Source organism: Panthera tigris, chromosome D3, assembly GCF_018350195.1.
Source record: "Panthera tigris isolate Pti1 chromosome D3, P.tigris_Pti1_mat1.1, whole genome shotgun sequence".
NCBI lineage: Eukaryota > Metazoa > Chordata > Mammalia > Carnivora > Felidae > Panthera > Panthera tigris.
Genome location: NC_056671.1, coordinates 18,713,552 through 18,729,283, shown reverse-complemented (window position 1 = coordinate 18,729,283; position 15,732 = coordinate 18,713,552). Strand labels below are relative to the sequence as shown.

At 51.9% G+C, this 15,732-nt stretch overlaps 2 protein-coding genes across 3 annotated transcripts; both read right to left on the bottom strand.

The window, feature by feature from the left end:
* Nucleotides 1–2,607: 2,607 nt before the first annotated feature.
* On the bottom strand, nt 2,608–9,734 carry LOC102960863 (glutathione S-transferase theta-4-like). The gene is made up of 5 exons (XM_007092315.3): nt 9,537–9,734; nt 8,078–8,165; nt 4,825–4,975; nt 4,088–4,264; nt 2,608–2,917 (listed from the first exon to the last, which is right to left on the bottom strand). The coding sequence occupies exons 1-5, from the start codon at nt 9,646–9,648 to the stop codon at nt 2,720–2,722; spliced, it is 726 nt and encodes a 241-aa protein (XP_007092377.1). The 5' UTR covers nt 9,649–9,734; the 3' UTR covers nt 2,608–2,719.
* A 1-nt stretch (nt 9,735) lies between these two features.
* LOC102960578 (glutathione S-transferase theta-1-like) lies at nt 9,736–13,117 on the bottom strand. 2 transcript variants are annotated; one of them, XM_007092314.3, is made up of 5 exons: nt 12,577–13,111; nt 12,404–12,491; nt 11,277–11,427; nt 10,816–10,992; nt 9,741–10,731 (listed from the first exon to the last, which is right to left on the bottom strand). In XM_007092314.3, the coding sequence occupies exons 1-5, from the start codon at nt 12,686–12,688 to the stop codon at nt 10,531–10,533; spliced, it is 729 nt and encodes a 242-aa protein (XP_007092376.1). In that variant the 5' UTR covers nt 12,689–13,111; the 3' UTR covers nt 9,741–10,530. The 2 variants fall into 2 exon arrangements, with proteins under 2 accessions (XP_042818398.1, XP_007092376.1); XM_042962464.1 differs by having other exon boundaries at nt 9,736–10,992; nt 12,577–13,117.
* Nucleotides 13,118–15,732: the final 2,615 nt, after the last annotated feature.

Below are 15,732 nucleotides of genomic sequence, written 5' to 3'. Positions count from 1 at the left end.
TCCTAGCATGTTCTTTACAATCCTTTATACTTCTGTAAGATGAGTTGTGATGTACCCACTTTTATTCCTTATCTGAGTAGTTCAAGTCTTATATTTTTCTTGTTCATCATAGCTGCTAAAGATTTGTCAAGTTTGTTGATCTTTTCAAAAATCCAATTTTGGGGGTGCCTGGGTGGCTCAGTCGGTTAAGCAGCCGACTTCGACTTAGGTCATGATCTCACGGTTAGTGAGTTCGAGCCCCACATTGGGCTCTGTGCTGACAGCTCAGAGCTTGGAGTCTGCTTCAGATTCTGTGTTTCCATCTCCCTCTGCCCCTCCCCTGCTCGTGCTCTGTCTGTCTGTCTGTCTCTCTCTCTCTTTCAAAATTAAATTAAAAAAAATTTTTAATCCAATTTTGGGGGGCACCTGGATGGCTCAGTCAGTTAAGCATCTTGATTTGGGCTCAGGTTGGTAGTTCCCAGCCCCAGGCGGGCTCTGTGCTGACAGTGTGGAGCCTGCTTGGGATTCTCTCTCTGTCCCTCTCCCACATGGGTACACATGCACAATTGCGCATGCATTCTCTCTCTCTCTCTCTCAAAATAAACATTTTTTTAAAAATCAATTTTTTTGTTTCATTGATTTCCTGTCTTGTTTTTCTCTTTTTAAAGGGTTTTATTTACTTTATTTTATTTTTATTTTTTTATTTGAGAGTGAGAGATAGCACCGGCAGGGGAGAGAAACAGAGGGAGAGAGAGAGAATCCCCAGCCTCAGCAAAGAGCCCAACTTGGGGCTTGATCCCACAACCCTGGGAGCATGGCCTGAGCTGAAATCAAGAGTCTGACACTCTGGGGCGCCTGGGTGGCTCAGTCAGTTAAGTGTCCAACTCTTGATCTCAGCTCAGGCCTTGATCTCAGAGTCATGAGTTCAAGCCCCACATTGGCCTCTGTGCTGGGTGTGGAGCCTACTTTAAAAAACAAAAGAGATGGGGTGCCTGGGTGGCTCAGTCGGTTAAGCGTCCGACTTCGGCTCAGGTCATGATCTCGCGGTATGTGAGTTCGAGCCCCGCATCGGGCTCTGTGCTGACTGCTCAGAGCCTGGAGCCTGTTTCGGATTCTGTGTCTCCCTCTCTCTCTGACCCTCCCCCATTCATGCTCTGTCTCTCTCTGTCTCAAAAATAAATAAATGTTAAAAAAATAAATAAATAAAAAATAAAAAACAAAAGAGAGAATGTATTGTTTAATTTCCAGATATTTGTGAACTTTCTAGTTTTCCTTCTGTTATTTTCTTTTTTTTTAGTTCATTTTTAGTTCATTTTTTCTTTATTTTTGAGGGAAAGAGAGAGAGGGAGGGAGGAGCAGAGAGAGAGAGAGGGAGAGAGAGAACCCCAAGCAGGCTCCTTGGTGAGGAACCTATGTGGGGCTCAACCTCACGAACCATGAGATCATGACCTGAGCCGAAATCAAGAATTGAATGCTTAACTGACTGAGCCATCCAGGTGCCTCTCCTATTATTTTCTAATTTCACTCCATTGTGTTCCCAAGAATATACATGATATGACTTCAATCTGTTTAAATTCATGGAGATTTATTTTGTGACCCGACATATGGTCTATCGTGGAGAATATTCCATGTGTGCTTGAGAAGAATGTGTCTTCTGGGGCACCTGGCTGGCTCCGGTGGAAGAGCATGCAACTCTTGATCTCGAGGTCATGAGTTCCAGCCCCACAATGGGCGTGGAGATTACTAAAAAAAATAAACTTAAAAAAAACAAAAAGAGTGTGTATTCTGTGGTCGTTGGTGGAGTGTTCTGTATATATATCTGGTAGGTCCACTGGTTTATAGCATCGTTCAAGTCCTCTATTTCCTTGATGATTTTCTGTCCTACTGTTTTATCCATTATTGAAAGTGGGGTATTGAAGTCATCAACTATTATTGACAATTGAATCATGTTTATTTTTTAAGTTATATTAAATCCAGTTTTTTGTTTGTTTGTTTGTTTGTTTGTTTGTTTGTTTTTAGGTAAGCTCTATGCCCAATTTGGGGCTCGAATTCACAACCCTAAGATTGTTGCATCCACACGACTCCTGAAACAGAATACTATGGGCACCAATGACAGTCACAACAAAGTTTATTGCAATAAGAGGCAAGGCCAACCGATCAAGACCGACACTCTTGACCCAAGTGCGGTCTCAAACAGCCGGGGTACAGAGTTTTTATAGCCGACCACATGGTCTTATCATCATCTGGGAACAGAACAAAGAAATAGTTCCCAGATGGGGGTGGAAACAGTTCAGACATGCCCTGCCCCACTCCAATCAAACACTAATCCAGTTGATTTTCCTTGAACTTTTGTTCCCTTGATTGATAGGCCAAGGCTGTTATCTCTTAATCTATGGTGTTAAAACAAAGCTGTTATTTCTTAAGGCTACAGGTTAGCCCTACACTACAATTTAACCCTTACAAGATCAAGAGTCACATGCTCTACCAACTGAGCCAGCAGGGCACCCTTAATCATATTTAACCTCTAGCTTTTAAACTCTTTTTGGAACCTGGGAGGACCCATCACCGCCACCTTCTCCCACACGAGAACTTGTGCTCACACCAACTGTCCCAGGCCCAGCAACCATGGTGGTTGTGACAGTACTTTATTAGGTGAAGAAGTGGAATTGTTTTCAACATCTCCCCTAAGGAAAGAAGCTCAAAGGCCTGGGCCAGCCAGGCCCCGCAGGATGGGCTGCTTCTACTTGAACTTCTGCAGCAACTCACAGATCCTCTCCTTGACCATTGGATCCAGTGTTGAACTGTCCCACTCGGCCAACCTCATCAGCCGGTCATGGGCCTCCCCGAAGAGGCTAGGGCCAATGGCCAGCTCCACCCTCATGCGCCACTCAGCAATCTTGGAGCTACTGAGGAAGACATTATAGTTGCCTCCCATGGGCTGTAGATACACAAAGAGGAAGAGATGGTCAGCCAGGGGACCAGCCCTACCTACGTCCCCTCCTACAGCCTCAGGGTGTCTCCCTATCTGCCGCTGCAAAGAGTGAGTCTGTGACCCATCCCACTCCCAGGCCTGAGCAAGGGGTCATACGCTATGTGATAGATGTGGGGTGGGGGCTGGAAGGTCAGAATCTCCAGGTTCTCCACTGGTCTTGCTCCAAGGTTCCTGAACCCCTTTCTGAGGTGACTGCTGGCCCAGATGACTCCTACTTTTTAGTGTGAAACCTCCCATGGGCCCTGCCTTCTACCAGGGAAATCCCTTATTCTCAGATGAGAGTGGGAAGAATTCACACATTGAATTTCCTCCACATTGAACCTTCCTCTGTGATCAGGCGCAGGGCCTGGAATGGGAGACCCAGCAGGTAGTCTAAGAAACATGCACGCAAAAAGCCTGGGGGCTCCAAAATGGGGTGGGGTGGGTGAAATGTAAGGGGTAGGGTTTGAAATGTAGGGGACTACACCACCTGAGACAGAAAAACTGAAATGGTTTTCTCTGGTGCTGATCTGCCCTGCACACTGACCATGGACTAAAGCGGACATTTTGAATACTGGCCAGAAATTGCGTTGGCCTCTCAAGACATTGGCCGGGGTCTCAATTGGCCACCCTGCATACCAGCTAGGGCAGAACTAGCCACCCTCCCCTGCATGTAGAAACCACATAACTGTCCCACACCCAGGTGGACCCCCAAAAGCACTATGGATGCCCCTCCGACCCAGAACCAGGGAGCTTCCTTGTATAGCTAGATGTCTGGTGCTCTAGAAAAGAGGCATTCATCCAGAAGGACTCTTTGGAGGCCTCTGGACACTTCCTGGAGGGTCCGGCAGGAGGCGGAGGCATCCAGGATCCTGGCTGACTAACTGAGAAATGTTGTGTTCTTCTCCCTGTCCCAGGCCTGCCTTCCAGCTCCTGCCCACGCTGAAAAAGCATTGTGAAGCATCGTGACCCTCCTTGGTTCAAAATCTCCTGTGCTTCCAGTTACCCCTGGGTCAGGTCTAGGCACCTGGCTCCCAGAATCCCTCTCCCTCCAGCAGCCTATCCTCACACTGTGGCCCCAGTGGTCACAGAGGAGTCCTACCTCTGCCCAGGCTGTGTCCCTACCCCACTGCACACCTGCATCATCTCCACCAGGGCCACCACGTCAGCCAGTGAGATGTGGTCCCCGGCAATGAACATCTTGTCCTGCAGAAACTTCTCCTCAAAGAGCTGCATGCTGTTCTTCACCTCTGCCACCATCTGCTCCACCTTCTCATCTGGAACCTCCTCACCAGTGATCATTGGGATCAGCATCTGGCCGGGGTGGGGGAGAGGAGGGAAGAGGAGGTTGCACCCTAGTCCCATCTGACCCTCCAATCTTCAGCATCCTTGTCTGCTAGAGAGGTGTTGGACAGAACCAAGGATGTAAAGCAAGTTCACCTCTTTTAGCAGTTCTGGTTGGTAGAAGTTACCTGGGGCCATTGTCCAGAAGGATTTTGAGATCCTAGCAGGATGGAATCCTGTGATTGATTAGTGATGTCTGTCACAGGCATGAGATAAGAAGTAAGGGTACATATACATACATTGGCTAGTCATCATCTTCAAATTTGGTGGTCTCTCTGGGCCCTTTGACTGTGATGTTTTCTAGTTCAGAATGAAATTTCTTGAATCTTATCCAGTCTTGAGTAATATCAGCCCCTCCTGGGTACCCTTCCCCTTGTCTTTATAAGGCTTTTTCATACCCAATCATTCATTCCACACTCCCATCAGCTCTGTAAGGCAGGCAGGAGAGGGAGCTGAGGAAATGATGCTCAGGAAGGGAGGGAGACTTGCTTGAACTCACTGGTGGTCAGCCCAGCCTTGACCCCACTCACCTTGATCCAGAGGATCCTGCTCATGGGCATCTGAATGGCAGTGTGCTGCCAGGCCATGAACTCATCCACGCGGGCACGTGTGTGCAGGTCTGGTGGGTACCAGTGTGAGGGTGTGCTGTACTTGCGGCACAGGTAGAAAAGGATGGCCACGCTGCACAAAGGAAAAGTCGGGGGGCACTGCTCTTGCCTTCCTCAACATTGTTACACCCACCACCCCAGCGTGGCTGGGGCTCAGTGTGGGGCTTCCAGCCACAGGCAGGTGCTAGGCACTGACATTCTTCTGGGGGGAGGATGAGCCCAAAGGGTGCCAGGAAAGGCAGTCAGTCCGCTAGTCAGCGAGTGCCCAAAGGGACACCAGCAGGGTGAATGGGATCTGATGGATGGCATGAGGAAGGGCAGTCTAGACGGAAAACAACATGTATGGGAGTTCAGGGGTAAGAGGTAGCTACACTCTGTCTCTCTTTGTCTCTCAAAAAATAAATAAACATTTAAATATAAATAAATAAATAAATAAATAAATAAATAAAAGAGGGGTGCATGGGTGCCTCAGTTGGTTGAGTATCTGACTTCAGCCCAGGTCATGATCGCACAGTTCGTGAGTTCAAGCCCCCAGGATCCCAGCTGACAGTGCAAAGTCCACTTCAGAACCTCTGTACACCCCCCTCCCTGTCCCTCTCTTGCTTGTGCTATCTCTCAAAAATAAACATTAAAATATATATTTTTTAAAAGGGGGGGGGGCGTCTGGGTGGCTCAGTCAGTTAAGTGTCAGACTTCAGCTCAGGTCATGATCTCATGGTCTGTGAGTTCGAGCCCCATGTCAGGCTCTGTGCTGACAGCTCAGAGCCTGGAGCCTGTTTCAGATTCTGTGTCTCCCTCTCTCTCTGCACCTCCTCCGCTCTCTCTCTCTCTCTCTCTCTCAAAAATCAATAAAATTTTAAAAAATTAAAAGAAAATAAAAAATAAAAAAATACAGTTGCTAAGAGAGTAGGTGTTAAAAGTTCTTATCATAAGGGAAAAAAATCTACAACTATATGCGATGACAGACGTCATCTAGAACTTACCATGGTGATCATCAGTTCACAATATATACATAAACTGAATCATTATGTTGTACACCTGAAACTAATATAATGTTGTATGGCAATTGTATCTCAATTTAAAAAAAAAAGAGGGGTGCCTGGGTGGCTCAGTCAGTTGAGCATCTGACTCTTGATTTCGGCTCAGGTCATGATCTCACAGTTTGTGGGTTCAAGCCTTGGGTCGGGCTCTGTGCTGACAGTGCAGATCCTGCTTGGGATTCCCTCTCCCTCTCTCTCTGCCCCTCCTGTGTTCTCTCTCTCTCTCTCTCTCTCTCAAAACAAACTTAACAAAAAAAGAAACAAGATCTGGTACTTGGGTGGAGGGGTTCTGAGGAGGACAGGGGCCACAGGGGTACAGGGAGGGTACAGACTAGAGGCACAATTTAGAGGGAATTGTCTTGCTCTTGGCTGGTGGAGGGCAGGAAGGGAGGAACTCAGAATGGACACATATGTTTGAGGTGTCTAGAACATCTGGGGTCCCAGAGAGTCCTGAGTCAGAGTCTGATATGACACCAAAGTCCAAGAAGCAGGAGCCTGCCCTGCCGTGCCCCCGCAGCCCACCACAGAGTCAGCAGGTAAGAAGGGAACAGAGGTGGGAGGGGGGAGAAGGGAAGGAGCAGCCTGAGAGGGAGGCCCCAGAGGTACAACTGTCTAAGAAGGCGGGAAACATCAAGAAGGGAAATCCTAAATCCTGAATTATCTCAGTTGATCTCACAATAACCCTATAAGGTGGGTCCCAGTATGCTTACATTTGAGGAAACTGAGGCTCAAAGATAACAACGAACTGGCCAAAGACACATAGCCTGAGGCTACCAGAACCCGGGAGAGAAGCTTTTCCAGCTCCTTCACAGGGGTTTTGACGTCTAGCCTCTAGGAATGCAATACATTTCTGTTGTTCTAAGTCATTTAGTCAGTGGTAATTTTTTACAACAGCCCTAGGAAAATCATCCAGCACTGGGGTCACCCAAGTTCTATGGTCCACCAGGAAGATACATTTGACAATTATGAGACCGCCTCTGAAGCTGTCTGAGAAACAATAAACCCCTGAATCTCACCAAACCTCTACTTTCAATGACCAATTTACAGGAAATGAAGGGACAGAAAAACCATGTTAACATGACACCATGAGAACACGATCAGCAAAACTTAGACTGTGGGAAACTCCTCAGGACAAAGGATTCTGTTTCTTCAACCATAACGAAAATGTAAAGGCAGGGGCACCTGTGTGGCTCCGTCGGTTAAGCATCTGCCTTTGGCTCGGGTCATGCTCTCACGGTTTGTGGGTTTGAGCCCCACACTGGGCTCTCGGTTATCAGCTGTCAGCATGGAGCCTGCTTGGGGTCCTCTGTTGCGCTCTCTCTCTACCCCTCCCCTACTTGTGCTCTCTCTCTCTCTCAAAAATAAATAAACATTTTTTAAAAAGTATATTAAAAATGCAAAGGCAAAAGGTGGGGCATGGAGGGAACTATAGGCAGACCACAAGCTGCCATACTTGTAGTTTATTTGGAGCTGGATTCAAATGCACAAGCCACAAAGAAAATATTTTGGGGATAATCAGTGACTTTTGAATAGAACAGGGTATTGGTTGAAATCCAGGGATTACTGTTGCTGTTTTTTTAAATTAATTAATTATTTTTTTTGAAAGAGAAAGAGAGTGTGAGCAGGGGAGGGGCAGAGAGAGAGAGAGAGAGAGAGAGAATCCCAAGCAGGATCCAGACTCAGCACAGAGCCGGACACAGGGCTCGATCCCACAACCCAGGGATCTGAGCAGAAATCAAGAGTCAGATGCTCAATGACTGAGCCACCCAGGCGTCCCCAGGGATTATTGTTAATTTTTTATAAGGTGTCACCAAAGTATTGTGGTGATGCTTTTTTTTTTTTTTTTTTTATGAGCCCTCATCTTTTATCTGGCAGGTAGGGGAATAGAGGGGAATAGAGTGGGTTGGTTACAGGTGATGCAAAATGGGCTCCCCACGTGGACCACTGTTGGAATTGTGTGATGGGTATCCTGTGGAGGTCTTCATATCCCTCATTAGTTAGTATTCATTCTACTTTGGTGTACGTATAAAATTTTTCACGGTAAATAAAAAGTAAGTACTAGCAGGTCGGCTCAATCTGAATGTCCCAGAAGAAGCAGAGACAGATGGGAGCAGGGGTGGGCAAGGAAGACTTACCTTTCAGATAAGACAAATTTTCCATCTTTGAGGCTGGGTACCTTCTTCAGGGGGTTGATCTTTATGTATTCCTTGCTGTGGTGGTGACCTGAGAGGGGTAGGAAAGGTCTGAGGGTGCTGGAACTCTAGGAAAGAGAGGCCCGGGTCTCCCAGAGGCAGATGCCTTTCTCCCCCTTTTCTCTAGAAGGAGAAACAAGCCCAGAGGAACACCATCCATGGCTCACTTCAGGTCAAAGGGCAAGTCAGTGGCAGAATCGGGATTAGGATCAAGACTCCTGCCCCCATCCCAGGCTCAGTGACCAGGACAACCCGTTGGCTTACAGAAGTTGGAGACCTCCAGCCCCCACTCCCAACTCGGCCTGAAGCCATAGCCTGTGAATCAGCAGCAGCCCTAGAAGCCTGGATCCCACCCCCACTCCTTCAGCCCCAGCCCCAGCACACAGCTGGAATCCAAAAGGGAGCCTCTCATATACAACCAATCTATCAGAAGACTTGTTATGTTGTGGTGGGTTTTGTTTTGTTTTGTTGTTAAGTAAGCTCTCCACTGCACGAGGGCTTGAACTCATGACCAGCCCCAGAGATCAAGAGTCCACAAATTCTAGCAACTGAGCCAGCCAGGCACCCTGGTCTATTGGGAGTTTTAACTCTTCCTCAACCAGCTGCCTCGGTCAGAAAACATTTCTGGGGCTGGATTCACACCTCATTTCAGAAGACCTGGCCTCCTCCTCTGTGTTCTAGAGCCTTCTGCCTCTGCAACGTGAGCTTTTAAGAACCTCCTCCATGCTTGGGGTAATGTTGGAGACCAGTGCTCTGCACCTCACCCCGGGCCTGTGTCACCCTGAGCAGGTGTGAACGTGGAGGGAGAATGAGTGTGGCCTGAAGAGGTAGTCTTGACTCAGATTTGGATGACCACACACCTCTGCGACCTTTGCCAGCTCATCCGAGGTGCTGCAGCTAAAAAGATACTGCAAGGAAAAGCCGAGGGCTCTAGATGGGAGACCAGGGGATGCCTGGCACTTCTTCCTTCCACTTTATCTTATAAGAGCCTGTTCATAGGGCTCCTGGGTGGCTCAGTCAGTTAAGCATCCAGCTCTTGGGTTTCAGCTCAGGTCATGATCTCACAGTTTTGTGGGTCCAAGCCCCACATTGGGCTCCACGCTGGCAGTGTAGAGCCTGCTTGGGATTCTCTCTCTCACTCTCTCTCTTCCCCTCCCCCACTCACACTGTCTCTGTCTCTCTCAAAATAAATAAATAAACTTAAAAAAAAAAAAAAAAAGAGCCTGTTCATCATAGCAGGGCAGAATTAGTCACAGGGCCGGACAGCCTACGATTCCCTTGGAAAGTCTGGACTTTAAGGTGGGGAGTCGCCTCTGTGTCTCCGCTTCTCAGAGGCGCTCTGACCTTGCGTCCTGCCTCCCTGCCAAGGCCAGACCTATGCCGGGCAGCGTGGGATGCCTACCTTTTAGCAGATCCACAAACTGGAAGTCAAAGGGGATGTTGTTCTTCCTAGCGAAGATGTAGACAGCGCGGCAGGATGCTGACAGCAGGTCCAGATAGAGCTCCAGGCCCATGCTGAGACACGTGTCGGGCACCCCCACCAGCCACAGCCAGCAGGCTCTGAACCTGAGCCTATATGCGGCCTGAGCCCCTGGGCCTGGCTCTGTGCCCGTCGGCCCTCTCCAACCCAGGCCTAGGACCCCGCGTTCTGGAACTTCTTGTTTCACTTGGTGTTGTCATGAGGCCAGGAAGCCCGGAATTCTCACAGCAGCAAGAATTCTCGGGAGACTCAGGAGTAGACAAGGGAGAGGACCCTGGCTCAGGGGCAGGAGGTGGGGGCTGCCTGCAACCCTGCCCTTCCCCCTCCCTCTTGGCACACGTGTGTGCCCGTGGCCCATGTCGGAGAAGGACTTACACGCGGGAATTGTGAGGGCCAGAACTTTATTGTAGAATGTAACCCAAGGGCCTCTGCTGGGTCCAGAACGAGGATGGGGCAATAGGAAGTAACCATGGAGGGTTTCAGAAGCAAGGATTGGGGGTATGCATAGGTCAGTCTAGCCTGAACTATGGTTAGAAAAGTGTTGAGAGAAAGACAAACAGGATCCTAGAGAGCAGTCAGGGCACCGGGGACAATGCCACAGGAGTATCTAGGGTCAGCCAGCGAAGCTGTGCCATGGAGAGAACCCCAGAAACTTCTGGTCTGGCTTGGGACTGGCAGTGGCCAGTGGAGTTCAGCAGCTGGCAACTCAGGAAGGTAACTAGAAGCCCACGAGAGGCCTGAGTGCTGCTGCCTCTAGGCTGCATCATCTCGGGAGATCGCTTGTCCCTCCAGATTCTGCTCAGAAGTGGGGAGACCCCACTTGGTAAGGCAGAGGAAGCTGGAGACAAGTAGACGTCACACAGCATGTTTATTGTGGGTGGGAGAGTGCAGGGGAATGGGCTGGGCCACATCCCTCTCAACTGAGCCGCTCCTGCAGCCGATGCACCAGCTCCTGTGCCAGCCGGGGGTCCTGCTGGGCGTCTCTGGGGTCCCGCGGCTGTAGCACAAGCTTGTGCGCATCTTGGACAAGCTCAGGGCCCAGGGCAGCCTCTACTCGGGCTCGCCAGGCTCCCAGCCGGGGCCAGTCTCTGAAGAGGTCGCAGCCAACAGCAGTGGGCTGGGGAGACAGGGTAGCCAGAGCAGGGGACTCAGCCCTGTGCCCAGAGTGCCCCCAGAGGGCAAACAGGCAGGAGAAGCTTACCTGCATCAGCTCCGTGAATGCCATCAGATCCGCTAGGGAGACCTGCTCGGTGGCCAGGAAGGGTTTGGCCGCCAGGACCTCCTGATCCAGGTGCTGCAGGGCTGGTTTCAGCTTCCCCAACAGCCGGTCTAGGCACACAGTGTCCACAGGCTGCCCCGAGAAGTGGGGCAGGAGGGACTGGGCCAGGGGGAATGGAAGCAGCTTATCCTGGGTTCCTCCAAACATCCACAACCACCTCTCCACCCCTCCCTGGCCACCATCCATTAGTGATACCCCCTGGGGCACTGTATTCAGAAGGATTCTGAGGATTCATTTAGACTCAGGGGAAAGAATGCCGTGATCAATTACAGATGTCTACCCGGGACAGTGGATAGAGGGCTATATATGTGCCCGTGGGTCCTTTCCAGCACTGGGGGTTCTGACTGCTGCCCAAGCCTGCATAATAGGGCGGGGAGGCTCACCTTACACAGGTAGACATTGGTGGCAGGCAGCTGGATGGCCGTGTGCTGCCACGCCAGGTACTCGTCGACTCGGGCGCGGGCCTGCAGGTCAGGTGGATACCAGTATGGCGCCGTCTGGTACTTGCGGCTCAAGTATAAAAGGATGGCCACACTGCAAACAGGGGGTGTCAGAGAGTCCGCCACCCCTCAGGGCTAGGCAGCTTCATCTCTCACAAACAGGGTGATTTGACTGGATTTTTGTCCAACGCCACCTCCGGGGGAGGCCAACCCCACTCCCACATCCCCACCACGGGCCATCTTTTCTCCACCAAACTGCTCCATTCCTCACGCGCTCCCCATGGACCCATATTTCCACCTCCCCTCCCCTCACTACTAACCCAGCCAGCCCTCTGCCTCCAGACCCACCTCTCTGGCATCCGGGTCCTACTGAGCAGGAGGGAGGCAGACCTGCCATGGACATCCTGACCAAGGGATCTCCAAGTTCCCTCCCAGGCCAGTGCTCCCTAGCAGCCAGGGTCCAGGGGAGGGGATCGAGGAGAACCCCTTTCTTGATCCTCCCTGGGCTCCTGGCACACAATTTCTAAGTCAAATAATAAAAATGTAATGGCAACTAGAAAACATTTTATAGAAAAAGGTGGTGCCCAGTTTCCATTCTCAGGCAGGTCCTGGGAGGGGTTACATTACTACTCCATTCTACAGGGGAGAAACATGGGACACGAAGTTCTGTGACCCCTCTGTGGCCGAGATCGAGGATATGGGGAACTGGGATTCAGAGCCCAATGCAAATCTGGGGCTGCCTAGCTCCTGGCTCCTGTGACTTGAAGGCCAGTTTCGGGACATCTGGGGAGGGCTAACCTCAAGCTTGGATCTTCCCCAGCAGAGTCCAGGTTGTCCAGGCCTAACAGAGTGACCTTTGCCCAGCCCTCCATGCTGAAGCTACCAACCATCTTTAGCCCCAGAGCAGCTCCTAGTCCAGCCCCTTGCCCCCAAGCTGGGTGAGCTAAAAGGAGGAAGAGGGGACCACAGCAGTCTGGAAAGATCTCCAAGTGTGGGACCATCAGCTTTCTGCCGTCCTCTCTCCGCCTCCCCCAACCTCGAAGCCTCCACAGGCGCCAGGACCCCATTACCTCTCCGCCAACAGGAAGTCTCCATCCCTCAGGGCAGGCACCTTCCCCAGGGGGTTCACCTTTAAGAATTCAGGCTTCAGGTGCTCCCCTGGGGGATGCAGAGGATGGGTGGCTCAGCAAGATCTGGCTCCTGGATGCCACCCCCCATGTGGCCCAGCCTAGCCAAGACTCACCTCGTCCCAGCTCCACAGGCCGAAACTCAAAGGGAATGCCATTCTTCTTGGCGAAAATGTAAATGGCACGGCAGGGGGGCGAGTACAGGTCCAGAAACAGCTCCAGCGGCATGCCTGCCCCGCCCAGTGTCCTCCCCTGCTCAACACTTTAGCCTGCTTCTGGGGAGGTTTGCTTGGCCCCTTCAAAATGGGACCCAAAGACGTCTGTTCCCCTCCCCCAAGCCTACTTCCTCTGAACTACTAGCTGGGCGCCCTGGCAAGCCTCCCCACCTCCTGGGCTGTCGGTTGAGTGGAGGCAGGGTGGGCTGTTGAATATTTGTCGCTGGTTTTTCAAAGCAGGGTCCCCAGCCTGGCCCTCCTCCTGCTTCACTGGGTGTTACAAGCCCCTGGACACCCCCAGGTCCTGCCTCTTCCCTCTGGCTGGGCCACTCCCTGATCTCTGCTTCCTGGCAGCCGGGGAGGCTTTCACAACCTTTCTGTCGAAGTAGGAGTCTCCCTGGCAGAGGCGCACTATTGGTCTTTAAGGCCTTTTATGTTTTTCCTCCCACTGCACCTGTGCCTCACACACAGACTCACACAAACTCACACACAGAGTCCCACACACAGAGTCTCTCTCTCTCTCCTCTCTCTCTCTCTCTCTCTCTTTCTCTCTCTCTCTCTCTCTCTCTCTCTCTCACACACACACACACACACACTCATGCTCATACTCACATGTCCCCAGCCCAAGCCTCTCCTCTCTCCAGTCTGAGTAACTGTCCTGAAATCCTGACATTGTAAAGACATCTCTCTCTCTTGACTGTCCTTCTCTGGTGCCCCGCACCCCCTGGGGCTCAGACCAGCCCCCTGGAGTCTTCCCTCTCCTTACCCACACCTGTTCCCTCCGGCCTCACCAGCTTCCTCAACCAGCCCTTTTACTTCCATCCCAGGGCCCTCTGTCCTGGTCCACACAGCACCAGAGGGGATTTCTCAAGTCCAAATCTGATCCCATGCTCCCAAGCACCCTCAGCCCTGCAGTGCTCCCTCTCCACACACTCCCCAACCTTGTCCATTTGCCTCTCAGCCTTCCTCTTGGACTGTCCCGTGCACTTCTCTTCTGTCAGAACCCAAGTCTTGAGACACTGAGGGTGAGGTTGTGGGGCAGGGCCTCCATGAACCCAGACAACAGCCATGGGTGGGTTAGGAGCTGGGGCCTGGCATCCACACTGGCCCTGGCCGGTGGGGTGACTCACGGAGCAGGTAGCAAGCCAGAGTAGCCCCCTGGGAACTGAGCCATGGTCTCCCAGGAAGCTGCCCCCAGCCCCATTCTGGGACCTGAGGAGGTCAGAGCCACTGACCATGCAAGGGAACTCTAATGCCTTCCCCACTGTTTTCATAGGAACTGAAGTCTGCCAGGCAAGACTTTTAGGGACACATTGCATCCCTTACAAACACACATACTCACAGGACATGTGGCTCGGGCAGAGCTGACCCCACCCTTAGTTTCAAGGATAGTTCATGGCCCAGCCCAGCCAGTGAAGACCCTGTATCCCTTGACCACTCTGATTGGATCAGGCAGGGTCCTAGGGCTGTGACAGGAGTTCCTGGGAAGGAAGGACTGGGAACAGGCCCAAGGCTGACCCCTGCTGAAGTGCATTGCCATTCCTAAGAAGAGGCCGGGAAAGCGACTGTCTGCAGAAGGAACACAGCTGGCTCAGATTCTTCCCCAGTGGAGGAGGACAAGGGCTGGGCAGCCTCCAGGAGCCAGGCTGTCCAGAGCCAGCCATCCTGGAGCCCAGGCAGAAGGGATTGAAGCCAGGCAGGCCCAGCAAAGCCAGCAGCCATCCAGCAAGTCTGTAGATGGGAGGCTGGGCTCAGACTTGGCATGTCCAGAGCCATCAGGGAGCCCTGGGTCCAACACTCTGGGACCTGTAACCCAACCCTGCACAGAAAACCCCAACTGGGTTTACCATATTGGATAGGGGTCACAGCCCTACGGTGAAGGGGAGGAGCAAGAGAAGGGAGGAATAGACAGTAACCTGGAAGCAAGGTGGGGAGACAGAGATAGGGAGGAGGGCAGCAAGGGACTCTCATTCACTCATTCATTACTCATTTGCTCATTCATTCACTCATCCAACAGAGAGGCTCAGACAAACCAAAAGGCCAAGGATAGGTGACCAGAGAGGAGTCTTTCTTATATCTCCCAGCCTTCTAAGCGGACCTATGATGTAACTCTGGTGGGGCCCCGGGAGGGATTGACCACCTGCCCCCCGGATCTTCAGGATGGGGCTGTGGCCCTGGCACAACCCTGTACCCAGGAAAGCCTCCATTAACTCCTGCTATGCCACCAGCCATGACCACTCTTCCAACACAGCCAAGCCCCACATGGGTCATAGGGCTCACGGACAGGTCAGTGCTGAGGCTTTGATTCTAGACTCCAATACAGGAGACAGGGATAGCCATGCCACTGACCCCAAGGGCAGCCACAGGACCTGAGGAAAGCCAGGGAAGGATCCCACCATCTGTCAAACAGAGATTTTGGCCCCCCTGGCCCTCTAGGCAGGGTCAGCGGAGGGAGGCTGCCTGGCTGGTCTGAGCTCATGCCCACCAGCAGCTCCTTCAGCACCATAAAGTCAACCAGCGTCACCTGGGAACTTGAGACGAAAGCCCTGCCTCTCGGGAATTTGTCTGTCCCTGTTCCTACCCAGCTTCTCCCTGGGCACTTGCCTACAAATGAGCAGAACCAGCACGAGTCAGGTGAGTGGAGGGTGGGCTCAGTCTGCAGCCCCACCCTCCAGCACCTTGGCCTTGCCCACACCTGTCACACTCCCTCATCACCCCTCTCACCTGGGTCCACACAGGCATGCCCAGGGGGTGTCCTGGACACAGTCGTCATGCCAGCTCGGGCACTCATTCATGCGGGCATGGGCCTACAAGTGAGATGGCATCAGGGGGCTGCTGTCTGGTATTTGCAGGCAGGGTGGGGGCAGTGGCCTTGAGGACCCTGGTACCTAGCCATTCCCACCTCCCTCAAAAACTTGCAGGCCTCTGGCAGAAGAAGTCTCTGCCATTGATAGATTCCCCCTTCATCCTGTCCTCCACCCAGCTCTCTCTACCCCACTCCACCATCCATCGGTCAGGCCATGCCCCCACCCTCCCCCCCAGCTGGTTATGTACCCA

Excerpts from the sequence above, each read along its gene's own strand:
- LOC102960863 (XM_007092315.3), bottom strand. The coding sequence starts at position 9,648 with ATGGGCCTGGAGCTCTATCTGGACCTGCTGTCAGCATCCTGCCGCGCT. Across the intron at positions 8,166-9,536 it reads GTTTGTGGATCTGCTAAAAG|GTCACCACCACAGCAAGGAA; the intron begins GTAGGCATCCCA and ends TACCCCTCTCAG. Across the intron at positions 2,918-4,087 it reads CCCTGGTGGAGATGATGCAG|CCCATGGGAGGCAACTATAA; the intron begins GTGTGCAGTGGG and ends GTGTATCTACAG.
- LOC102960578 (XM_042962464.1), bottom strand. The coding sequence starts at position 12,688 with ATGCCGCTGGAGCTGTTTCTGGACCTGTACTCGCCCCCCTGCCGTGCC. Across the intron at positions 12,492-12,576 it reads GCCTGTGGAGCTGGGACGAG|GGGAGCACCTGAAGCCTGAA; the intron begins GTGAGTCTTGGC and ends TGCATCCCCCAG. Across the intron at positions 11,428-12,403 it reads GACTTCCTGTTGGCGGAGAG|TGTGGCCATCCTTTTATACT; the intron begins GTAATGGGGTCC and ends CCCTGTTTGCAG.